The sequence below is a fragment of the Pangasianodon hypophthalmus genome, chromosome 4 (genome assembly GCF_027358585.1).
Source record: "Pangasianodon hypophthalmus isolate fPanHyp1 chromosome 4, fPanHyp1.pri, whole genome shotgun sequence".
NCBI classification, from domain to species: domain Eukaryota; kingdom Metazoa; phylum Chordata; class Actinopteri; order Siluriformes; family Pangasiidae; genus Pangasianodon; species Pangasianodon hypophthalmus.
Window position 1 is genome coordinate 31,246,650 of NC_069713.1, and position 25,279 is coordinate 31,271,928.

At 41.1% G+C, this 25,279-nt stretch overlaps 3 protein-coding genes across 6 annotated transcripts; 2 read left to right on the plus strand and 1 right to left on the minus strand.

Moving 5' to 3' along the window:
• Window positions 1-1,210: 1,210 nt before the first annotated feature.
• znf622 (zinc finger protein 622) lies at window positions 1,211-5,581 on the plus strand. 2 transcript variants are annotated; one of them, XM_026937320.3, is made up of 7 exons: window positions 1,211-1,347; window positions 2,014-2,595; window positions 2,700-2,963; window positions 3,323-3,485; window positions 4,071-4,186; window positions 4,330-4,473; window positions 5,082-5,581. In XM_026937320.3, the coding sequence occupies exons 2-7, from the start codon at window positions 2,019-2,021 to the stop codon at window positions 5,213-5,215; spliced, it is 1,398 nt and encodes a 465-aa protein (XP_026793121.3). In that variant the 5' UTR covers window positions 1,211-1,347; window positions 2,014-2,018; the 3' UTR covers window positions 5,216-5,581. The 2 variants fall into 2 exon arrangements, with proteins under 2 accessions (XP_026793121.3, XP_026793120.3); XM_026937319.3 differs by having other exon boundaries at window positions 1,212-1,347; window positions 2,697-2,963.
• Window positions 5,582-6,751: 1,170 nt separating this feature from the next.
• Window positions 6,752-13,971, plus strand: d2hgdh (D-2-hydroxyglutarate dehydrogenase). Its single transcript, XM_026936332.3, has 11 exons — window positions 6,752-6,903; window positions 7,956-8,051; window positions 8,416-8,583; window positions 8,845-8,902; window positions 9,359-9,498; window positions 9,709-9,902; window positions 10,012-10,180; window positions 10,723-10,866; window positions 11,709-11,851; window positions 12,083-12,248; window positions 12,356-13,971. The coding sequence occupies exons 2-11, from the start codon at window positions 7,958-7,960 to the stop codon at window positions 12,616-12,618; spliced, it is 1,539 nt and encodes a 512-aa protein (XP_026792133.3). The 5' UTR covers window positions 6,752-6,903; window positions 7,956-7,957; the 3' UTR covers window positions 12,619-13,971.
• acvr1l (activin A receptor, type 1 like) lies at window positions 13,909-24,659 on the minus strand. Of its 3 annotated transcripts, none has more exons than XM_026936328.3 (11): window positions 24,574-24,659; window positions 23,749-23,831; window positions 21,583-21,662; window positions 20,619-20,888; window positions 19,860-20,080; window positions 19,486-19,585; window positions 18,707-18,853; window positions 18,196-18,471; window positions 17,886-18,083; window positions 16,582-16,712; window positions 13,909-15,914 (listed from the first exon to the last, which is right to left on the minus strand). In XM_026936328.3, exons 3-11 carry the CDS (start codon window positions 21,647-21,649, stop codon window positions 15,780-15,782), a joined length of 1,545 nt encoding a protein of 514 aa, XP_026792129.1. In that variant the 5' UTR covers window positions 21,650-21,662; window positions 23,749-23,831; window positions 24,574-24,659; the 3' UTR covers window positions 13,909-15,779. The 3 variants fall into 3 exon arrangements, with proteins under 3 accessions (XP_026792129.1, XP_026792131.1, XP_034159431.1); XM_026936330.3 differs by lacking the exon at window positions 24,574-24,659 and adding an exon at window positions 24,129-24,504; XM_034303540.2 differs by lacking the exon at window positions 24,574-24,659 and adding an exon at window positions 23,981-24,101.
• Window positions 24,660-25,279: the final 620 nt, after the last annotated feature.

Genomic DNA, 25,279 nt, shown 5'->3' on the forward strand with positions numbered 1-25,279 from the left:
AGCAGAAGAGAGGAGATGGTGTACATGTGGTCCAAAGTCTACAGTGTGAAAAGAAAAGAGAAAGATGACTGTGTTGCAGTGGGGATTGATTTATTTATTTATTGGAAATGCTGTGTTGTGTCTTTTTGTAACTTGGAAAGTCTATCTCGGTGCATGTGCAGGTGAGAAGGAATCCAGGTGAGTCTCAGAAGGCGTGAACTACAATTGTTACGTATGTGTAACATTTAACTGTCCGCCATGATGGATTTGCCAGACTTACATAAACAGCAGCAATGTTACTCTTGAAATAAATCATTATGGAAACATTTCTACAAATCCTGAGTGAAAACTATCAGAAAATTTTTATCAGTAAAGTTTTTGTAAACTTTACTGTAAAACTAAACGCAGTAGGTAACGTTGCTTCCTCGCAGCTCCACAGTCCCCAGTTCCATCCTTAGCTCGGGTTCCTGTCAGGGTGAAGTGTCGCGTGTTCTACCTCTGTCCCTGGGTGGTTTCCTCTGGGTTCTCCGGTTTCCTCCACCAACCGGATTATGAGAAATTAACCTTAGGTGTGAATGAGTGTGTGAAGTTGTGTGTATGGTGCTCTGTCCCATCCGGGGAGTGAATTCTCCCACCAAGTGTTGAATGAATAAAAGCAGTAAATATTTTTTTAAAAATTAAAAATAGCCATAAATTGCTTCTATAATAAATAAATACACTTAATCCGAGTCAGAATGTAAGTTTTGTTGGTGCGGTCTAGTCCAAATGGTGTATTTTAGACTTAAAAACCTAATTCAGGTTTAAGTGAATCCTGGCTTAGTTTGTTGTGTGTCTGAAGAAAGTATTTTTCAGGGTTTAATAAGTTTAAATAATGCTTTAGGGATTAATAGTGCACATGGAGACCGCTGGAAACAGGAAATTTGAATTATTAATGTAATACTAAATGAAAATATTATAAATTATATATATACTGTGTGTGTGTGTGTGTGTGTGTGTGTGTTGTGTAGCACATACACCCTATATGTTGAAGTTTCCGGACATTAGCAACCGCTAACACTTGGTTACATTGATAGATTAGTTTAATATTTGTGTATTTTAAATGATTAATCTTGGGGGAAATGTATATATTGTATATAATATGTTTATCTTGACTGACTGACTCCTTTACAGTGCTTTGAGCCGCTGTTTTGAACTGTCAGATTTTACCACAAGATGGCGACATCACCTCAAATGGCGTCTTTTTTATTCGGGATTTTCATTTCCGGTTCAAAGGTTACAGCTGCTTTTCTCTGGTCATGTAGGAACGTGCGTTTAACTCGAGTAGAGAAAGCGTTATTATTTATTAAACAGTGGATAACTGGAACCCAGGTGAGACAGGATTTAATATTTAATCTTAATATATATGTATATATAAATATATGAATTAGATAGCTGTGTTGTTAATTAGTACTGTTGTTAAACAACTGGTTATCTTTCTAACCTGTTAACTAGGTAAGTTAATGCAGATTAAAAAAAAAAAAACTAACAAATTCATTTAATTAACAAATTGTATAGTAGAAATCAGATGTATGAAAACAAATCAGGAGATTTGGGCTTCTGTGTTGTGTAGTGTTTAATAAACTGATTCAAAACATTGTTTATTATGGATGAAATGCTGAAAACATTGTGTTAGTTATTTGACTATCAAACCTTCCCTGAGGTACTAAGAGTACTTCGGACCCTGTTTAGACCTGCTACAGGTGCGAACAGGAGCGAATGCTGGGAATTCATCCAGACCTCATCACTAAAAGCGCTTCAGAGAGTGAATCCGGGACTCAGATGTTCCCAGGACATGTGGAGTCTGAATGCAAATGGGTCCTATTTAAAAAAAACAAAACAAGGTTGACTATGTAATGATAAAAAAAAAAAATACTCAAGCTGAATGTTAGTAGATATTGGACTAATATTTCCAAAATTCAAAGTCTGATCCTTGCTTCAGTAGATAATCTTACACGGATATAGAAATAAACGTGTTGCTTTTGTGTCTCTCGGCAGCCGTGATGTCTTCGTACACGTGTATCAGCTGCCGCGTGCAGTTCACCGACGCTGACGTGCAGCGTGCGCACTACAAGACCGACTGGCACCGCTACAACCTGAAGCGCAAGGTCGCCAACATGCCACCAGTCACCGCTGAGAACTTCCAGGAGCGCGTCCTGGCCCAGCGTGCGGCCGCCGAACAGCAGCTGGCAGACACGCACAGCCTCGCCACCTGCACCACCTGCAACAAGAAGTTCTCCAGCGCCAACGCCTACAACAACCACCTGCAGTCGCACAAGCACCTGCAAGCTGAGAAGAAAGCCATAGCCGTCGCCCAGGAGGCGGTGCAGCGCATGAACGAGAAGAACCTGGAGAAAGGAGCCGAGCTGGACAAGGACGCTCAGAACGAGGCGATTCAGAAAGCCATGAGGGAGGGGCTTAGGCAGAAACAGAGATACGCCCACTCAGAAGCCACGCCCACGGAGAGGCAGGGTAGGAAGAGGCTGGATAAAGCGCCACGGCTGGAGTGGTTTGAGAGGCAAGCCAAGAAGATCGCAACTGAGGAGGAAGAGGAAGAGGAGGAAGATGCAGCAGATGAAGGTTGGTGATTATTATTATTTATTTTTTACAAAATAAGTGAATACTTTTGAAACACTGTGACACAGCACCAGTTTCAAAATATGTATGAACAACTTTTCCAGAAGAATGGGAGGATTTTGACGAAGACGACGACGACGACGATGATGATGATGATGAGATGGAGGCCGATGAAGAGGAGCAGATGGCGGAGGACAGCGTGGCCACGCCCACTCCCTCTCCAGGCTCCATCCCCGTGACCGACTGTCTGTTCTGTTCGCACCACTCGCACTCTCTGAGCAAAAACGTGGCCCACATGACCAAAGAGCACAGCTTCTTCATCCCCGACATCGAGTACCTGGTCGATCTGAGAGGACTCCTTGCATACCTGGGTGAGTCTGATTGGTCAGGTGTTGAATATAGCGTTATCGTTTCTATAGTAACAGCTTACGCAGCTTTACGCAGCTCTTCATGAACATCTTTTTAAAACATTGATACGGTGACGTTTTTTGTAAGGGGATGTTTACTTACCATTTATGGAAGGAGTCTCCAGTGTCAGTGCTTTGTAACAGTCAGTTTTCCACCGCAGGAAAGTCCTCGCGGTTTCTCGGTAACATAACAAGATTTTACGTTTTTTTTTTTGTTGTTGAAGAAATGATTGTTTTGACTAGTCTTTATTCACTGATAGTAATATTAGCGTGTTTATATTAGAGGATTTCTGCTCAGTAACGTTTTTCTCCACACGCTACAGGAGAGAAGGTGGGTTTCGGCAAAGTGTGTTTATGGTGTAACGAAAAAGGCAAGTCGTTCTACTCGACCGAAGCGGTGCAGGCGCACATGAACGACAAGAGCCACTGCAAACTCTACACCGACGGAGATGCGGCGCTCGAGTTTGCCGATTTCTACGACTTCAGGTACGTCGGGTTCGCTCGTGTAGTCGAGGTGACTGCGGAATTAACTCCACGTCTTACATAAAGTCGTTTTCACTGTTTAAATAGGCGTTACGATAAAAATTGTTTGGAATTGAATTACAAAACGATAATGTTTTTATAACACGGTGCTGCTGCATTCTGGATTCTGATTGGAAGTTATCCTGGTTCTAAGATGTTTTCGTTTCTATAGTAACGGATAAAAAACGTTTCTATAGTAACGGTTAAAATCGCAGGTGGACGCGCCACGTAACCTAAAACTAATAATATACAGAATCAAAACTTCTTGTTGTTTAACGAAGAAAAAAACATACAGTCATTGATATGGTGAAGATTTTCTCTGAAGGGATTTGTGATTATTTGACATTTTATGGAAGGAGTCTCCAGTTTCAGAGCTTCGTAACAAGCAGAGGTAAAGCTGTAAGTTCACCAGTACTACATCCAGGCTTTGTATCAGATGCTGTTTAATTATTTGAATTATCTGTAATATGAGAGACACATTGCACTGAGAGGTGTGTGTGTGTGTGTGTGTGTGTGTGTGTGTGTGTGTGTGTGTGTGTGTGAGATCAGGAGTAGCTACCCAGACGCTCATGATGGAACTGATGTAGAAATGAAGGACGGAGAGCTTCCCGATGAGAAGACGGTGGAGTTTGATGATGACACTCTAGAGCTCACGTTGCCGTCCGGTACGTACGACATCATTAATAAACACACGGATATAGAGAGAAGCTGTGTGTATGAAATGAAAAGACGTACTGAGTGAGGAGACGTTTACTGCAGGAGCGTTTGTCCTGCTTGTGTCTGATGCTCGTGTGTTGCGCTGCTGCAGGGGCGAAGATTGGTCACCGCTCGCTGATGCGTTACTATAAGCAGCGTTTCGGGATGCAGAGGGAGCTGGTACCTGTACAGAACCAGCGCGCTGTGGGCCGAGTGCTGAAGCAGTACCGGGCCCTCGGCTGGGCTGGAGAAGCTGGTGAGGAACTTACTATTATTATTAGGGGTCCAAGCACCAATTTTTTTTTTTTTTTTTTTTTTTTTTTTGGTTCAGGGGTTTCTTATGCTTCTCTTAAACGAATCATGGAGAGCAAACCAGAGTCATAAAGAGACGTGAAACTTGCTCAGTACATCAGACTCCCTCCTGCTACACAGCCAAGCAGATGGAGCCGATCGGCCTGATGGTGGCGCTACAGTGCGGCGATTAGGGTTCCGTCCCGTATCTCGTGAGGGAACCATGAGACGTCGAGACAACGTTCTTATTTTCAGCTTCTTCCTTGGCGCAAACCAAACACAAATCCTCGAGAACCACTCAAGCTCCACCTACTTCAATTTGCATAATATGGAAAAACATTTATTTATTTGTTTGTTTGTTTGTTTGTTTGTTGGTTGGTTAAATTGGGTCTTCATGAAAATCTCTCTGCTTCCCAGTGGTTGATTATTTTCCTATAACAGCATGCTCCCAAGTGTTCTGTTTCCTACTGCTACTTCTTCTTCTTCTTATTATGATTATGACTTGTTGATGTGGCTCGTATATAATAATAGAATAAAAATAATAATAATATGTCTATATTACGCGTGTTTCAGGTAAAGGCTCGGTGCTCCAGCAGCAGAAGGACATGCGGTACGTACAGAGGATGAAGTCGAAGTGGATGCTGAGGACGGGAATGAGCAACAACGTGACTAAGCAGGCCCACTTCAGGGCCCAGGTCATGTTCTAATCCTGGGTTAAATGATCACTTTATGAATTTAGGAGCCTAAGAGACACTGGGCCCCTGGAGACCCGGCGTGAGGTTCTGTTTAACGACCTTATTCACTTTCTTAACAAATGATTAACACCGAGGACATTGATGATGTGAATAGACTGATGGACAGGATGTCCATAAGTGCTTAAAAAAACCCCACTTGCTCTTGTTTAACTCAGAAAATATAAAATTATATCGCTTAGCTGAAACCCAGAACGAGTGAGAATTTGGTCTGTTTTTTATTTTTAAACAGCTAGCTCATTATTGTACTATAGAATACCGTAAAGCTTTTCTGTACACCAGCTTATAAATAAAATATTTTTTGTTGATTGACTTCAAAAACTGTGTCAATAATAATATACAACCAACTCCAGAAGTATTGGCACCCTGAGTATATAAACTGGGTTACACATGCCGTGTCTGATGACTTTAAGCTCAAAGTGTAGGTTTAACACTGATTTTCTTTTCTTAACTAGTGCAATTTATTTTAGTTTTTGAAATTATTGGCACCTCTCTGCAGTTAATATTCGCTGAAATGTTTAACAAGGTTGGAAAAGAAAGAGCAGTATCTTCATGCACGGTGTGGTGTGTATTAAACGTCCTGTTGTTGTTATTCTTTTTTTCTCTTTTCTCTTCCCATTCTTCCATTGTTTTTTTTGTTCTTTCTCTTTTCTCCCGCTCTTAAGAAGGTTGACTTTAACAGTCCAAAAAAAAAACTTTAGATAGTGCTCACTAAATAAATAAATAAATAAATAAATATTCTTAGGTTTGTGCAACCTCTTATTTATATCCAGGGAAACAGGAAAGGGTAAAACCCAAAAATCGAGTTCCTGGAGTCAACAATTTGTACAGTTCAGAAAAATTAAAAATTAAAAAACTGTTTTTAGATTTTTTTTACAAAAAAACAAAAAAAAAAGTGAGAATGTTTTTCTGTTACAGGACGGTAAGTCATTTTTTCCTGAAGACGTGTAATGTTTGTGTTTATAGTGTTATTGTCCATGAGTCAGTAACTGAACCCTTTTAAGATTGAAGGATTTAATAAAATCATTAAAATCAGCAGAAAACATTTCATTACATCACATGTATGTAGTGTGTATTTGTCACATACGTATTACATGTGTATGATGTAATGAAATATTTTTCCTTAGTTCCACGTCCCACAATGCAACAATAAACAGAACCAACAGTGAACTAGATATACAGAATAAAAACAATGTAATAAATAATAATAAAAATTTATAAATAATAAATCTAGTAGACTATATAGTACAAATTTAGCAGCCTATAGAGGAATGTAATGTATATAGAATATGAAAATATAGATGATAAATCTTTTGCAAGTTATTGTAAGAATGTTCTTGTTAAACTACGTCGTTTCTTTAAGTGCAAATTTGAATCAATATTTATTATAATGTTTGTGCTATTTCATTATTTCTGCCGATTTTAATGAAGGGTGCCATTTATTTTGAAGCCGGATGTTTACTCCAGTCCGGCAGGCGGCGCTGCTCGTGTTTCATAACCGACTCTCAGGCCACGAAGAAGAAGAAAAAGAAAACACAGGAAGTCGTGTCACTGTTGTCTTTCAGGTGTTTCGTGGTTTATAATATTAATCACCTGTTTTACAGCGAGTCGAAATTAATGGATAATTCCAGCTAAATCCTACAGTAAGTGACTCTCTTTTAATTCCACAACAGAAACAGACATTATTCTCTGTTGTGGCAGCTACAGGACTCGAGTTATAACGTTAATATTTAACTGCTTATAAACTAGTGTTATTGTATTAACCCGCAGGTTTCATAAAACTGCTTTAATTCTATTTTAGGTCGAATTCCAAATGGCTTTGTATTTCTTGTATAAGTACACTTCACAGTGCATGAAATAACAGCTTCTCCATAGATACAGAAAGAAGAGAAGACACTTATTAACCGTTATTTCTAGCTACTGTGATAAGTCCGCCATGTTGGAAGGGGCAAGATTCTATCGTACACAAATGCAAGTTTATGGAAAAATGCGGCTCTATGTCCGCCATATTGGAAGGGGCGAGATTGTAAAGCACCGTAGCGAGCTGCGGTGTTCTACTTTATCAAACTGTCCTTCATTTACCGCACAGTTCCTCAAAGTGTGGGTTGCTATTTTGTCTGCTTTATTACTGTGACTTTATCAGGGGAAAAAATGCTCTGAGCATGCACAGAAACCCTTGCCGTTTATCAGAATAAGCGAAGACAAACAGCCACCATATTGGAACGGGTGAGATTCCATTTTAAGCTAATGCACGTCGGCAGAGATGAGTCTCTTTGTCCGCCATATTGGAAAGGGCGAAAGTTGAAGGTTCGACGCAAGTCTGTAGAGAGTTGCGATGTTCTAACAGTTATATCTTATCAAACAGTACCACAGAGTATATTCTGTTTTGTCTACTTTATTTATGTGAATTTATAAGAAAACGCGCAGAAACCCTCGGTAGGACGTGTCAGTAACACCCGCCATATTGGAAAGGGCGAGATTCGCTTGCAAGCCAATGCACGTCTGTAGAGATGCGTTTTATGTCCGCCATTTTGGAAGGACCGATATTCTATTGGAGACTCGTATCCAAATGTTTTCCAGAAAATCATTTCAAATCAGTGACTTAAACCTGGAACTACATCATACACTTTGCTCTAGTGATATGGTTTCATATGTTCATGTGATTTTTTTTTTTCTTTCTCCTTTACCCAAACAGCTATGGCGGTGTTTCAGAGATTTCAGCGGCTGCAGTTTGTCTCCAGATGCCTAAAACCACAAACCTGTAATGTGACTGCACACAAAACTGTCACAGGTCAGTGATTAGTGTTCACAAACATCACAACACTGGGCTGAATAGCAGAGCTGTGTGTCTCTGCTTGCATGATTATACAAAGTGCATCTGGTTACAGCATCATCCATGTCTATGAACCAAAAAACAACCAGTGTATGAATAGAAAAATCTCCAAAATCTTCACAGAGTAGGTTTGTGAGTAGATCTACGAATGGATCTAGCTCCCTAACTGTTTGTAGAAAAAAAAATATCAGAAATTATTGTCGACATTAACTTGTGGGTATGAAAGGCACAAAATATCTTCAAGTGCTACAAGACAAAACGTCATTTATTGTCTTGTATTCCTTTTTTTTAAGAAGATTAATTTTATATTATCGATCTGCAGAACGGATCCAGCAGCGACGTGCACACGATGCCGCCCCGACCCGGCGACCTTTCTCCCGAGTCTCACCCGATGACCTCGGCTTCTTCAGCGATCTTCTCCCAGGAAGAACCATCACAGACCCGGACGTGTTGGAGTCCTGTAATGTCGACTGGCTCAGGACAGTGAAAGGTGAATGAAAAAGCTCTTCAGGTGGAACCTTGGTAACCATAGTAACTGTGGCTCTGTGAACAGCGGGTAGGTTCCCTGTCATCCAGGAGCGGCGAAAAGCTTCCAGCGTAGAAGATGGTATCCAGGTCGTCTTCACCGCAGACATCCTGTGTCCACAGTGACATATATATCTTTACTAATGTGTCGCTGAATGCTCAGTGCTTTTAAGCGACTCGACTGAGAAACTTAGAGGTTTAGAAATGGTCAACTTTGTATGTGCAGGTAGCAGTGAGGTTCTGTTACGGCCCAAGACAACAGAGGAGGTCTCTCAGATCCTCAGGTAATAACATGTTATTAGTTTATTGTTGTGTTAATGCACGCTAACACACACACACACTCACACACACATGACTCCTGCTGTTCTGTATAATTACCCCTATTATTCTGTGCCAGTTTATTAGGTACACTTATCAAATAGCAGATTGTGCCCCTTGTAGCATAAATTTGCCATTTTCACTTCATCCTAAAGGATTAGGGTTGAGACTGGGGACTGTGCTGACCACTTGTGCAATAAAATCTCACTTTTTTTCCTTAAAGAAATTAACCCCGCCTACTCAGACCACACTTATGTGACATGTGTTACATTACGCATAGTGGGCGTTTAAACCTTCTGAGCTGGTCGAGTCCAGACACACATTTTAGTTCTTAATTCTGACTGTATATTGTAGTATTAGTTCTGACTGTATATTGTAATTTCGCTGTATAAACGACCCCTTTTTTGTGTCCTGGCCCACAGGTACTGCAACGAGAGGAACCTGGCTGTGAGTCCTCAGGGCGGAAACACGGGGCTGGTGGGAGGCAGCGTTCCCGTGTTCGACGAGATCATCCTCTCCACTGCGCTTATGAACCGAGTCGTCACCTTCGACAGCATCTCGGGTACAACCTGGCTGTTTTACTGTTTTAGCACCACATCAAAAGCAGTCAATAATAATAATTATAATAATAATAATAAAAAATGTGTGATCAAGAACGGTCACGGTAAAATAAACAGCTGACGGTGTTGATGATTTGCACTTTAAAGGAACTGTCGAGGCGATAAACCAACCATGTTTGGCGTACGAATGTTCCTGTGAATTGTTCTAACAGGGATTTTGACGTGTCAGGCGGGCTGCGTGTTGGAGAGCCTGTCTCAGTACGTGGAAGAGCGCGACTTCATTATGCCTCTGGATTTGGGGGCAAAGGGCAGCTGCCACATCGGGGGCAACGTGTCCACCAATGCGGGAGGGCTTCGCTTACTGCGCTACGGCTCCCTCAGAGGGACAGTTCTGGGCCTGGAAGTGGTGTGTGAGAGAGACTGAAACACACACATGCTCCATCGTACAAAGAAAAGTGATTGCGATGTTCACGCAACATCTCGTAAGACTTTATCAGTCTGTGTCTTGTCTCTAGGTGCTGGCTGACGGCAGGGTTTTGGACTGTCTGGCGAAACTGCGTAAGGACAACACGGGCTACGATATGAAGCAGCTCTTCATCGGTTCTGAGGGAACGCTTGGGGTGATCACTGGCGTGTCCATCCTCTGCCCTCGGAAACCCAAATCTGTGAACGTGGCCTTCTTAGGTACTTCACTCCAAATCTCGAAATGGCGGTTGTAACGTTGTGAAGTTAACGTCTCACAATAAAAGCTGCAGTCAAAACAAAATGGACACTGAACACAGCAACGAATATTATTGTGCTGCTGTAAAGAGGGACTAATTTATTACTCAATCATTAATATAGTTATTTAAATGAATCACGTTGAGTTTTTTTTTCAGTATTAGTATATCACAGCGATAAATATTTACACCTGTTGCAGATGTCGTAAAAGTTAAACATCCAGGACATTTTTTTGGACAAAGTCGACTTTTACTACATCTGCAGTAATGATTGTACACTTCAGTTACTCCCTGGATTAATATTTATAGCTAATGCTGTTAGTGATTCAATTCTAGCTGAAAGTCTGAAAGCAACCGCCATTTTTTATTTATTTTTTCTTTTTCATTCCTTAATCTGAAGTAGCGTTTATCGACTGCCAGGCATCGTTCTCCACCTCCTGTTCGGTGGTTTGAATAGTCTCCTGGTACGTATTCAGTCATGTGATGTGTGTATTTTGGTTCCTGTAGGCTGCTCAAGCTTCCAGAACCTCCTGGAGACGTTTCAGATTTGCCGTGGGATGCTGGGAGAAATCCTCTCGGCTTTCGAGTTCCTAGACGCCTCCTGCATGAGCCTCGTGGAGAAACATCTCAAGCTCGCCAACCCCATCGCCGGTACACGAGTAACACCAACACACACACACACACACTGCGGATAAAGTCAATACACAGGTGGCATTTTGAGTATTTTACCTTCGTGCCACAGCAACGTTTTTGTTTCACGTTTCCACTTGATAACTTGTTGTTTAAAATGCTTGGCCCAAGTTATCCTTATTTAAAGGAGTATTTTGGGTAAAAAATTTAATTTATGCTATTTTCAACTTTTGTAGTTAATGAGCCAAGACATGTTTAGTTTTGCTCTGTAATACTAATGTAGCTAACAAGTACTGGAAGTCTATCATACCCAAAACGTTTTTAAAACAGTAGGAATAGTCTGTATTTTTATGTATACAAGTTCATCTGCATAAATTTCAACCTTGGGAGGCGGAGCCTAGTGAGGCGGAATGATACGAAATGTTACGGTTGTCCAAGATGGCTGCTCCATGACACTACTACTACTACTTAAGCTTTCTTACAGTTTATCATATTGTTTCCTAAACCATATTACCTTATAAAGTGGAAGCGGCTCGTGGCGTAGATTTACGAAGCAAAAAAATTGCGTGAGAGTGATATTTAGAAGCTATTTATTAATTCTTAGCTAAATTAATTACCTTTATAATCCTAGTGCTAATAGTTTTGGACAGACACCAAACATGGCTGATTACGTTGTCTAAATAAAATTGTATGTATAAATATGTGTATTTTTGTTGACCAGGGAAAACGTCATCCTCACGAGTCCAAAGACGTTCCTGATTAAGACAACTAGCATCTCTGATTTCTATTGTTCTTAATGATAGCAACGTTTTTAATTCAAGATTTAGAACAGACCTTTTTTTTTTTTTTTTTAAATTTTCCAGAGAGCCCTTTTTACATCGTCATCGAGACGGCTGGATCCAGCGCAGCACACGATGAGGAGAAACTGCACAACTTCCTAGAGAAGGTCATGGCGTCTGCGCTGGTTGTGGACGGTACCGTTGCAACAGAGGAGGCTAAAATAAAGGTAGCTGATTCACGTGAATTTCAGTAAAAAAATCAACAAATAGTCATAAAAAAACAAAACAGAAGTAAGGAGAAGTAAAGAATAAAACACAAACTGTTAACTTGTTTGACTCGCTGCTGAAGTAGTGAGAGCTGCTATTGCGGAAAATTAATCGACACCTTCTGACCAATCAGATTCAAGAACTCAAAGTGCTGTGGTATAACAGCAAACCGTGTGTGTGTGTGTGTGTAGGCGCTTTGGTCTATAAGAGAGAGGATCACCGAGGCTCTAAGACACGATGGATACACGTACAAATACGACATCTCACTTCCCCTGGAGAAAATCTACGATCTGGTCACTGACATGAGAGAGCATCTGGGAAACCAAGCGAAGAACGTAGTGGGCTACGGACATGTCGGTATGATCACGCATCTCCATTTTTACTGAAACGTTCGGCTTACGCGATCACTTATTTAATCTTGTATCCTAACGTTAAAATCTATAATCTCCGGTTACGTCTTTCAGGTGACGGCAACCTTCATTTGAACATCACGTCTCCCCGTAAAGACGCAGCGCTTCTGGCAGCCATCGAGCCGTACGTGTACGAGTGGACGTGGAAGTGGCAGGGAAGCATCAGCGCCGAACACGGCCTCGGGCTCAAGAAGAGAAACTACATCTACTACAGTAAATCCCAGGAAGCTGTACGCCTCATGAGGGACTTTAAGATCATGCTGGACCCCAAAGGGATTCTCAACCCGTATAAGACACTTCCTGATAACGTTCGCTGACTCCAGCGTTCACGGAAACATCTTCACGTTTTTAATCTGTAAAGTAGCACTGAGGCGGTAGGGAAAAATTCATAGGGTTTAAACATTTCTGTTTATGCACCAGAGTCCAATTTCAACACGATTTCAGACACAAATACTTTATAAATCTATTAACAAGCCCTGGGAATTTAATGATTTGCTGTGAAAATGAATATAATACACATCTGTGTTATTTATCAACAAATGTGATCAAGGTGTCGAGACTAAAGCTGTTTGACCCCAGGGGTGTAACGGGAGGAAAAGCCGCCGCTGCTGCAGTTGCTTTTTTTTTACGAGGATCACCTTTAACCTTCGTTGGTAGAAACATCATTTGCTCCGTTTTTCACCAGGTATGTCTGCACTACAGTTTTAAAAATCTTTAATACTTTAAAAAAAAATTTTAACTTCTATTTGAACATGGGCATTTGCTGATTAAGAAAATAAATTAAAGGTGCAATAGTCATTTTTTTTCTTATTAATAATACAAATAAGATGGAAAAATATGATTGGTTTAAGTAAGTATTACATGGCTGAGAAAACGTGTTGGGAAATCCACGCAGTTTATAATAAAAGCTCATAAAAGCTTATTACAAAGATAAACGGACAGCGAATCGACTCGAGACTATTCTCTTAAATCATTATAATCTGTGATTATAGCGTTATATAGTGAGCTTGAACGTATTCTCATGACAGTTCTTGATAATGCTAACTCTAGCTGAACCGCCGTCGGATCTGGGGGCGGAGTTTGTGTACATGGATGGAGAAACGGAAGCGAGCTAATTAAGATTAAAATTTTTTTTTAACTTCATCAGCTCCGCTTCGAGAAATCTTACTGAGTGCACCTTTGACACGTCACACTAGCAAGTGTTGTTTTTTTTTTTTTTTTTTTTGGCTAAAGCGCACAGGAGATCTCGCATATTGTAGCTTGATGATGTCAGTCAAATATAATTAAAAAAAAAAATTACCGCAATCAGTTATTTTTTTAACTGTGAATAACACTTTGTGATACTGAGTCAGGTGACGTTTTCGCAGTTTGCACGTTGCTAAACCGGTAGCTATATAGCTATTCCTGCTAGCTACATTTGCATTGCAGCTCTAGTGCAAAATGAAATAAGCAGTTTTTTTTTTTTTTTTGTAAGATTGATTTTACCTTATTGTGATAAAGGGAAGATTATTTTGTAAAACAAACAACAACAACAAAAAAACACTTTATCTCAGTTTTTATCCCAGCATGAGATTTTATTGTAACTCGTGTAAATACACTGGATTGTGTCTGTTTCTTACCAATGAACGTATTTCAATCCATTTAGGCAATAAAGAGAATTATTTTGGTTATTGTGGAGGACAATTTTGTTGCCTTGCAGGTAAAATGTGCATAATAAATTCACACATCCTTTAAAAAAAACAAAACAAATCAGATTATTATTTGTGCTGTTTGTTTGGGGAAGAAGGGGAAAGACGCGAATAGGCGAAATATCCATCGGCGTTCGCTTCCCTTCTCAAAACCTGTTAGAAATATTGTGGAAGGAAGATGACTCTGGCTTCCTCTAGCGCAAGAGTGTGTGTGTGTGTGTGATGGCAGCAGACGCGGCTCGGCGAGACAGTCGCGCTTCTAGATGCAGCTGGAAGGCTTGATGTAGTGTGCTAGATACTAATTTGCGACAACTCAAAAGTCATCGATTAGTGGCTTTTTTGTGATTGATGCGGGTTTTCAGTTTTTTTCCCTCCTCACACAGTGCCGATAAAGGGAAGTCGTGTTGTTGGACGAAACGAGACGTGCTTGAGGAAATTTAGCGAAACCAAAGCAGGTTAAACCGCATCACGTCCTACTCTTAATATTTCTATCTTTAAATACATTATATTACATCCGGTTACAGTCACAGTTTTACGATGTGTAGCGGTATTCCTACGTCTTTGCCCTGATTCTCACGACGATACAATCTAAATCTTACGTTTTCCGTCTGTTATAAAGCTAATCTGATAACTGTCAATACTGCCACATAAAGCTCTGACACTGGAGACTCCTTCCAAAAAAAAAAATCTGTTTATTAGGCTTAGATAAGATCGAAGTCCGTACAAGCTGTAGTGTGTTAGAAAATGAATCAACACGGCTGTGGTAGAAACCATTCAAACCGTTCGACAAGCCATCGAAGAATTAATTACAGCGCTTTACTCTAGAGCTTTATGAGGCATTATTTAGTCCTAAAAATGCGTACGCAGCACTGTACAGATTCTAAGCGCCGTCACGGATATGGGTTTCACGCATTTTGAAACACAGCCTGCATACTATTCGCAAATTCACGCTGAACCCGGGACACTCACGTTAAAGTGTAACGTACGTGCTGGAAAGCCGAGAGTACGTGTTTATGCTGAACGGAAGGAGGAGGGAAAACTTTTAAGCGCCATAAAAGGTCAAGAGGAGCGCTCGTAATAGCGTCGCAGCATTGGGACACAGGACTCGTATTTTTAAAATAATAATAATAAAAAAAAAAAAAACAAACAAACGCTGCCTAATAGTGCAGGAGCAATTGAGCAGTGCGCGATTGTCAATTGAGAGTAAGAGGCAGACAGACAGAGAGAGAGAGAGAGAGAGAGACAGGCTGCTGCAAGATGTGCAAGCGATCCGATGGCTTTTATCATGCAGGCACCGGGAAGAAACGATACAATGATGTCACCGCGCCGAGAGGGCGTGTGAAGGAGCCGGGATGCCTGCCGAGGCAAACGGCTCGTCAATCCCTCCATCATGACTGACAGGAAGGAGAAGTAGCTTTAAGTCACTGGTTCACTTCTTTCCAAAAAAGTTGCTCAAGTAGGTAGAATTTATCCAGCGTTGCGTCTCACGCTCCTCTACGGCGAGATTGTCTTTCCTGTTTAAAAACGCACCTCAGATCTAGGATCAGCTCCCCGAGATCCATGCAGCAGCATCAGTACGAGTGAAATTAGAGTGAAATGAGCTAAAACCCAGTGCCAACAACTTTCCTCTTGGATCTCTGACAGGAAATAAAAATGGCTTGGAAGCTGGATCAGGAGTGTCAAAGCGCAGGGCTCTACACAACGAATGGAAAACGTTTCGAGGTTCTGATGCGTGAGGGAGCTGATCCCAAATCAGGTCCAGAATAAAAACAATGCTCCAGAGTCTGGGCTCAGCAGTCCGGTTTTCCCTTCTCTAACGAGCTGAGGATTTTATCCAGAGTCTTTTTAATGCGTAGCGCCGTCAGTCGGGCCGACGGGTTCTGGTACCAGCACTCCTTCATCAGCTTCACCAGAGCCGAGAGCGTCTGGAAATAATAATATATTAAAAAAAAATTATGCTTAAGTCAGGAGGTATATCGGAAAACTTTTAACTCAACCGAGAAAAGAAACCCTTGCTGCAGAACAAAAAAATCCACGGGGCGGAGTCGGACCTGAACCGAGCGGAAAGTCTCTGGAATGAAGTGTGTTTCAGGTTGTGTTAGATTTCTATTGATTAGAGGAGTGTTGGATTAGATCCAGCTCCACCTTCTGGACTTTTGGTTCTGCAGCAAGAACGATCACACCGAAAGGGTACCTGGTGAAAAGAAAAAGCTGTCTACAAACGTCAGGTACGATTAATCCTACGTTCACTTTAGTGAGCGACACAGAGCTGCGATTTCAGCAACAAACAAACGGAGAATTACTCAATTCTATGTAAAATTCGGTTTGAGTAAATCCAAACGATTGGCTTGAATCCTAGGGCATGTGCGGTCCGACGTTTCTTCAGTTCCCTACTCGCAACTTCTCCCTGCACTTAGTTCCCTTTTAAAGGAAACAAAACCTAACCGTGGTTTCATCTTCACCCCGTTATATATACGATCTCTTATTAAATGTGTATAGAGATACGATGAGCTATGAAGAGAAATAAAGCCTTTAAAGATGTAGCAGAGATCGTTCGTGTCTCTGGTGAGTGTGTGTGTAGCTAGTACATACCGGATCAGAGAACCAGCGATTGGGGATGAAGGGTCTTTGCTGCTCCACACACACCACTTTACGCATGTCCTCAAAGCTGGGGTCGTTGGGTACCAGGTCGTAGAACGGAGGCTTGTAGTCCTCCACGATCCCTGCAGCCAATCAACAACAAGCAACACGAAAAATTTCATTCCAGCATCACAGGCGTTTAAGCGTGCGTTCTTTTCGCTACGCCACGAATCGACCCTTCAGCTCGATCAAAGCATGATATTCACTGTGTGAGCAAATCCCACTGAGCTAGCAGGGTTTTAAACGTTTTTTTTCCTTCTTTTAACGCTGTGTTTGTTAAAAATGGCTCCTTACCCAACGTTATCTTTGCAGAAAGACAAGATTAGAACGTACATAAATTTCCATGTTATTTGTTGAAATACATTTATAAATTTCTTAAAGGTGAGATGTCAGAGTATGTTCTGGACAGAAAACTCCAGTTTTGACCAAAATCAGATTTCTGGCTTTTTTTTTTTTTTTTTTTTGCAGTAGCCCTTACTGCAGAACCAAACTGGAGTAGTCCTTGGTCCAGGGGGTGGAGCTGGATCTGATCCGACTCCTCCTGTAAACCTGACCCTTAGCCCTAATCCATACAGTGCTGTACAACATGATGCAAAAAACCCCACACTTATCTCTAACACACTCCACCCTCTGGACTTTTGGTAAGACTCCGCCCAGTTCTGACTCCGCCCCTGGGCTTTTGGTTCGACTCCGCCCAGTTCTGACTCCGCCCCTGGGCTTTTGGTTCGACTCCGCTCAGTTCTGGCCCTGCCCAGTTCTGACTCCGCCCCTGGGCTTTTGGTTCGACTCCGCCCAGTTCTGACTCCACCCCCTGGACTTCTGGTTCGACTCCGCCCAGTTCTGACTCCGCCCCTGGGCTTTTGGTTCGACTCCGCCCAGTTCTGACTCCACCCCCTGGCCTTTTGGTTCGACTCCGCCCAGTTCTGACTCCGCCCCTGGGCTTTTGGTTCGACTCTGCATAGTTCTGACTCCACCCCCTGGACTTCTGGTTAGACTCCGCCCAGTTCTGGCCCTGCCCAATTCTGACTCCGCCCCCTGGACTTTTGGTTCTGCAGCGATGAGTACCAGCAGAATTCAGCCTGACGGGTTTTCCCAGACTGCCACATGATGATAAAAGCCAGTATTAATATTAAAGTGTACAGAATTACTAATAAGTGTAATAGTTATATAAGGACTACAATCAACAGGTTTGAGGGTTTTTTTTTGTTTGTTTTTTTTTCATCTTGGGAAGAATGTGTGTTTTTGATGGTGCTGACCGTTACTGTAGGTGCGTCGAGCAATCTCCCACAGCACCAAGCCAAACGCCCAGATGTCCACTCTCTTATAGGCGTCAAAGCAGTCCATCTGAATCGTCTCATCCAGCACCTCGGGGGCCATGTAGCGCTTGGTGCCTACTTTGGGGTTGTTACCTACGTCAAGTTGATTGTCTGCTTGTGTGTGAGTGACGGCCAGACCTGAAAAGAAAAGACCGGGGGAAAAAATAAATAAATAAAATCGAACCTTCAGATCAAAGTTAACGAATTATTACCGAATATTAAATTTAATCTTGCATCTTAATAATAATACCGAGGTCAGCAATGCAGCAGCGCATGTCCTTCTTCACCAGGATGTTTTTGCTCTTGAGGTCGCGGTGGGCGATGGCCGGCTTGCCCTCTGTGCCCAGGATCTCGGCGTGCAGGTGCACCAGGCCGCTGGCCACCGAGGCGGCCATGTTCAGGGCGTCAGGCGCAGACACGGCAGTGCGCTGCAGGTAATCGTACAGCGAGCCGTGCTCGTGGTAGTGTGTGATCAGCCACAGCTGCGTGCTTGAGTTGCGGGACGTCATGTCTGACGCCATGAACCCTGAGGAGACACGGTCACAGTCACCATCTCAGACTTCAAACTACACGCAGCAGGTGGAATTCAACACGTTACAGGGCTTCAGATGACTGTTTCATGCTTGGATTGGATTCTGCAAATGCAAATTCTTTCTACTGTACAGTGCTGAGACCAACACGGTCGAATTTGCGTATAATACTTTTCATCCATTAGAGATGGAGAGATACATGAGGGGAAAAAAAAAAAAAGTATTTCTCACCTAATATATTTTCATGCCGTAACAGAACCGTGTTGTAGATTTCTGTTTCCCGAAACCATGACTTCTCGTCCCTGGAGGAGAAAATTTTCACGGCTACGTTTTCTCCCTGCCACTGTCCTCTCCACACCTCTCCATACCGCCCTTTCCCTGGGAGAGGAACGTATCTGTAATCATCTCTAGCTCCGGATAAGATTCGTCAGAAAACGGCGATTTCAAAGGAGCCAACGGAGCTGTAATATATCATAACTATTTCACATTAGCTCTGTAACTCTGGCATGTTCTCGAATGTCGAATACCAGCTAATATGACTAGCCATAGTTTAAAGGGAACAGTGTGTGCATGGCTGTGTTTACACCCAGTCATTTAAAATCCTAAAATGATTTTAACCGTGTTGTGTTTAACTACACGTGTGCTAACTTGCATGTCGCCAGACTGGAATTAATCACGCTAATATGCAAATCGGCTCAAAATCAAAACACTTGACCTCCCCATTCTTGTGTTGTTTTTACTTATTATGCAAAACAGAGATCACGCATTAGAAACTGAACTACTGCGTGGCATTTTTAATTTCCTTCAAAGTACTAAATGGTGCGTTCATGCGCTATAATGCTCGAGGAGGGATTCTTTGTGGATGTTTTATCTAAGAAGCGTCTCGGACCTGATGAGTTGGTTTGAGCGATCAGATTTAAATGCCTTTAAATGACGCTCAGAGACACAAAACAAACAGCTGGAAAAACAGCTGGCTTCGACTAGGTCATGTGTTTTCTCAGTGGTCTTACCAACACACTCCACCAGGCTGATCTGGCGCGCTACCGTCCTCTGCACCAGGAACGGCAGGCCTGAGCCGCTGCCCGAGGTGCAGGAATGATCCAGCATGTCCTGAACAGCAAAAATGAGGAAAAAAAAAAAAATCATTTAATGAATTAAAGCAACAGAATTTAATGAATACGAATGCAACAAAAGACCCGGACATTTTAGGTGTGTTTTAGGAGTAACACACGCATGTAATCATGAACTTATGAAGATTTCTGGACAGTATCCCTCAAGCAGGCTTAATCTGGCTGCCTCTACAAGGAGGTTATCACTTAACAATGAGTATTAAATATGATTAAACGCGAAGTTATGATTATTATAGCACAGGCAGTGTGTGTACCGCCAGGGTGCTGTCGCCCACGTTGGAGGCGATGAGGCCGTCGATGGCGCCCTGCTCCGTGTCGAACTCGTGCAGACGCTCCAGCCGGCGTGGGTGCAGACGCCAGCACACGGGCGCGGCCAGCATGGCGAGCAGCGCCAACACGGCGAAAGGAACCAGGACCAGCAGGACCAGCAGTACCAGAGTCTTCGCACTGTACCACATGGGTTCTTCCTCTGGATCTGCACCGGGAAGAGAAAGAATACAGTTTTAACTTTTTATTTACTACAACCAGCCGGGTCAGGACACCAGAATTACTGGCACCTGCGAAGAGAATCAGTGAAAATTACTGAATAAAATTCAGTTCAAAATTTAACTTCGGAAACTAAATCACATGTAAGGCAAAATTACGACATAGTTAGTATTTATTCATATATTAAAAAAAACGAGAGAGAGAGAAAAGTTTTTTTTTTTTTTTTTTTTTTAAAGTTTCTTCAATGATGATTGCATAATTTCTAATTATTTAATAATCATTCTAAAGAGAAACTTTCAGAGAAACTATTCAGTTTCTCTCTCTCTCTCTCTTTTTTTTTTTTTTAAAGTATGGAGCAAAAGTATTGACACCCTGACTCATTTTGAGTGACTAGATGCCCCTCCTCCCTCATTGTGTTGTTTTTTTAATAAATAAATACTAGCTATGTCGTAATTTTGCCTTACATGTGATTTAGTTTCCGTAGTTCTGACTGCTCACTGTTTCCTATAGCACTGTGTCATAAGTACCCGATGTATCCTCTTTACTCCTGAGCAGCAGCTGAATCAGCGAGTCCACCGAGGTGTTGGCGTTGCACATGGGCTGAGCGCAGCATTCTATCACGTGACTGGCCGAAGGAGAAGCCAAGCAGGTCAGACTCCTGCTGTCGGGGCCAATCAGGCAGCCGCGGTGGAACGAGGGCTCGCCGTCTCTGACGGTCACGGAGGAATAGCACTGATCGCCTTTACACTGCTGCGCCATGCAGTCTCTGCCCATGCACACACACTCGATGGAGCCATCTACACACACACACACACACACACACACACACACACAGAGGAAATGATCCTGACTGTAATGACGCAAACGCTTATCTATAAATCCCTTCGTTTTCTTAGTTCTGTTTACCACTTAGCAATACGTATAACAATCCAATTACCCAATGCATTAATCATCTTTATCTCAATTTTTTTTTTTTTTTTTTAGCTTATATAGATCCCAGATCCCCTGTTTTCTAAGCATGTGTGTGTACAGGTACAAATGTAAACTCAATAGGGACTAAAATCAGCTTTTAGATTCTCGTTTCATTTCCTCCATCACAAGTCGGCTAACTAGTTTACAGATTAAAGACTTCAATCGCAGTATTATCCACAACTGGTGAGACACTTTCAAAAATATCAGCCTCAGGAACTAGACTTCAAAACAAAGTAAGTAAAAGCTGTTGTCTCTGTGTGTATTTCCATGAGCTTTTGTATCAAAATGTCTCCATTTTGAATGAATGAAATCCATTTAAGGAAATTAGAATCATTTATATATGTTTTGTTTAAAATGTCACTTTATACTGCTTGGTTGGTTGGGACTCTTCCTTGGATGAAAGCGTCGTGCCGAATGAAAAACAGAATGCAAATGTACGTAAAATACAATCTACAACGTGACAAAAACACAACCGGGGCCAATTCGTAGCCTCGGATAGCGATGTGGAAGTGTTTGTACCTTCAGCTAACGTCTGCAACGCCTGGAGCAGCACGAGGAAAAGGACTCTGGTGCAGCGATGACCCATTTGGTTCACTGCACTGAAAAAGACAGACGCAGAGTCAGAGATGATCTGAATTAAGAGGCTATGGAGAATGAGGCATGAGCCAGAAAAGGCAATTCCTTAGTGACGTGCTTGTGAGTGAAAATTCCATGTACTTGTCAAGAAAAACAATAACGTAAAAACAAGAATGATGTATTTTACTGAATATTGGTTGTACTTTAAAGACTCTATTCCTCCGATTGTGTAGAGTGGAGCCTGTGTATTCTCTTACAATAAAACATTAGAGCAAAATCATGAGCCAGTGTCTGTCTGATTATTTTAGGAGTTAATCCGTCCTCCATTTTACCGCACGAGTGAATACGGCAAAGGATTAACGCATCGACACCTTGGAAATTTTTTTCTTTTGTTGGTAAAATAAGTTAACGTAACGTGATGTGCATCAATTTAAAAGGCAACAAATGAAATGAATCGACGGAACAATCGTACAATTAAAATAATTAATTATAACTCGATTAATATTGGAAAAGGACAGAAATAATAATTTATATTCTTTAAACTGATGTGTAAACAAGCTAGCAAGGCGATTTGTACGGAACTGACATTTAAGAGTCCTGCGCTACGTCGTCGTCATTCACGCCGATTCAGAATGAACGAAGTTGGTCACGTATCGAGGCTAATAAATCGAATCATAACGTGTCGTAGCAGATTCAGTGGCATCGTCAAACCGTTTCCTATCGAATCATAAACTGAATGATTTTCATAAGTGTGAAGTTTTACGCTAAAATACTGCGTAACATTAAAAACTCTGTTATGCAAAAAAAAAAAAAAAAAAAAAACAACGAGAGAAGGGGAAAAAAGCACCACAAAGTGCACAATTCTGACATTTTGTTCGTCCTGTTTACGTGCGTTAGGCCGTTTTTACCAGCAGCATCAGTACATCAGTAGATTCTGTTTCCACCACTGTGACCGTCATCTTTATCCTCTTTACATTTCTGCTTTAAAGCTTTTCATTTTACGCCGCAGTTTAACACTCGAGTAGTTTCCGTTTCCGGTTTATTTCGATCATTTAAATATATTACGCAAGTTACTCGAAGCTGATAATGAGAACTGGGGCTGCACAATATATCAACAACAAGACCAAGATGTTTTTTTTTTTTTTTTTTTTGTTTTTTCCCCTCTCAAGACTGAACGTACACACAAATCCGATTTCTTCAAATCTAACCCGAGTCACGGTTACAAATCCGAACCATGAAGATCGATCCAATCTGAGCAAAAGTCAGAATTGTGCCATGAAGCTTGCAACGTGAACGTGACTCGTATCGGATTTGAAAAAGAAAAAAAAAAAACTATCCGAATTGTTTCCACGTTCACAACAATAACCGAGCAGAAGTCTGAGGGGGAAAAAAAAATCTGAATTAGTTGTTAATGTAAACACAGCTTTTTTTTTTTTTTTTTTATACAGAATGTACGCAAAACTAAAATATCTGCATTAAAGCGGAGTTTATTGTACATGAGCCAATTTTTGAGTCGGATTCAAGGATCAGCATCTTCACCATCATGCAGATGAAATTTCTGTTCTTGACTCTGAACGTTAAAGATTATTATTATAATAAAGATATGAGATCACTGAGGAAGGTGCCTCTTAGAAACCACGGCTTTAGGACCAACAGTTTTGTGCAGTTTCAAGTCTCCATCAGTGAACTTCAACAAAACAGACTTCATATGAAAACTATAATGAATCTCCTGGTTACACAATTGATCATGTAGAACACAGTTATAGAAGACAAATGATTTGTAATTGGACGATCTGGTGTCACTCAGATGACGAAGGAGTTCCCTTTCGGGTCATGATGTCTCAGGGAGTTTTTCCTTGCCGCTGTCGCCTCTGGCTTTGCTTATTAGGGATAAATTTATATAAATGTATTCATTTAAAATGGATATTTTTACTGTAAAGCTGCTTTGTGACAATGTCAAATAGAATAAAGTTGAATTTTTAAGTTTTTTCCTAGAAAACTTGAAAGTGCAAATCCACAATTATACGATAAACAACAACTACTAATAATAATAATAATAGTAATGATAATAATAATGATGATGATAATAATAATAAATGATTTACTTACTTGTACAAACCCTGCTGTGATTCTTAACTCTGTCTTTAAACCCTGAACCCACAGCCAGTCATCTCTCCAGAGCAGACATCTTCCTGAAAACCAGGAGGAATAAAAACACAGATTTGAGCTGTTTGCCTTTATTTTGTCCACATTTTTTAGCCTGCTCGTGTTTACTTGGCTAAATCTAGCTAGCTAGCCATCTAACAAATGCTGAGGAAAAAAAATACATCTATACATATACCTATATAATAGAAATATTTCCTTTAACAACTCCCTTCCACAGGTTATCACTCAGCACTGTGGGTTTAATAAACATGCTAACTAGCAAGATGCTAACATGATTCAAATGCTTAGCTAAGTTATGTTAGCTTAGCTGGCTAAAAACAAACCTCGTATATTGTAATAGTTATGGTTTGCTAGCTGAAATAGTTAATAAAAATATCACACTACGATGTAAACTGTTAGCTACCAGCATTAACAACACCACCACCAACAACAAAAATAAATAATAAAACTATTCATTGCTAGCAACATTAACTAAACCAGCCGAGGGTTGAATTCCAAATCACTCCCTGCGCACTATGTAGTGCACTACGCACTAAGGGATTCGCCGCTATCGCATCGCCTATGTAGTTCACTTGTACACTACGTAGGCAGGTATTTGGGATACAGCCAACGTTGCGCCCTAGATAGCTTAGCTGCACGTTTCGCAAGCGGTCTAAGAAAGAGACGTACGAGCTTCACGTCAGATTAGCTAGTAAAATAAATATATTCGTAATTAAATCGCAAATTTTGTGCTCTTTTTTATTTTTTTTAAAGGCTGTTAGCTCTTACTTGACTTGGCTGTTGGCAAACACAGCAGATGGAGCGCCACCCACCCGGTGTGAAGCAGAGTGCGGGCTCCCCTACTGGTCACCCGCGGAACTGCAGCTTCCCCATTAGCGAGGCGACGTTCATCAAGGAGTCGGTTCTTTGAGTCGGTTCTTTGAATCGACTCTTTTAGGTGAGTGTTGAGAGTCGACTCGCATTTAAGAGCCGTTTGTTTTTTCGACAGTGTCGGTTCTTTGAGCCGAATCTTATAGGTGTTCATTGAGAGTCGACTCGCATGCAGTGTAATTTCTAGGATAATTATTAGAGTAAGTTATAAAAAATAAATAAATAAATAAATAAATAAAATACATGGACATGCTGTTATAGGAAAAAACAAACGATTATTAGTAGCGTGATTATTTTCCTATAACAGCATTACCCAAAGTGTTTTATTCCACTTATACCACAACAAAATTTACCAAAATTACAAATAATTACAAATTATGATAATTACAATAATGAATTTTTATTCATATATGGTTACATTTAATATTTTGGAACATCCATCCATTTTTCTTCTTCTTTCTACTTTTTATCTTAATCTTTTTTTGTCTGATGGTTATTCTTCTTCTTCTTTTCTTTCGTTTATTTTCTTCTTATTTTTTCTTCTTGAAAAATTTCTTCTAATTCTTGGTCTTGTTTCTGATTCATTCCTTCTTCTTCTTCTTTT

Excerpts from the sequence above, each read along its gene's own strand:
- d2hgdh (XM_026936332.3), top strand. The coding sequence starts at position 7,958 with ATGGCGGTGTTTCAGAGATTTCAGCGGCTGCAGTTTGTCTCCAGATGC. Across the intron at positions 9,499-9,708 it reads CACCTTCGACAGCATCTCGG|GGATTTTGACGTGTCAGGCG; the intron begins GTACAACCTGGC and ends TTGTTCTAACAG. Across the intron at positions 10,181-10,722 it reads TGTGAACGTGGCCTTCTTAG|GCTGCTCAAGCTTCCAGAAC; the intron begins GTACTTCACTCC and ends TGGTTCCTGTAG.
- znf622 (XM_026937319.3), top strand. The coding sequence starts at position 2,019 with ATGTCTTCGTACACGTGTATCAGCTGCCGCGTGCAGTTCACCGACGCT. Across the intron at positions 3,486-4,070 it reads GCCGATTTCTACGACTTCAG|GAGTAGCTACCCAGACGCTC; the intron begins GTACGTCGGGTT and ends GTGTGAGATCAG. Across the intron at positions 4,187-4,329 it reads AGAGCTCACGTTGCCGTCCG|GGGCGAAGATTGGTCACCGC; the intron begins GTACGTACGACA and ends GCGCTGCTGCAG.
- acvr1l (XM_026936328.3), bottom strand. The coding sequence starts at position 21,649 with ATGGGTCATCGCTGCACCAGAGTCCTTTTCCTCGTGCTGCTCCAGGCG. Across the intron at positions 20,889-21,582 it reads GTTGCAGACGTTAGCTGAAG|ATGGCTCCATCGAGTGTGTG; the intron begins GTACAAACACTT and ends GTGTGTGTGTAG. Across the intron at positions 18,472-18,706 it reads ACGGCATGAAAATATATTAG|GGTTCATGGCGTCAGACATG; the intron begins GTGAGAAATACT and ends GTGTCTCCTCAG.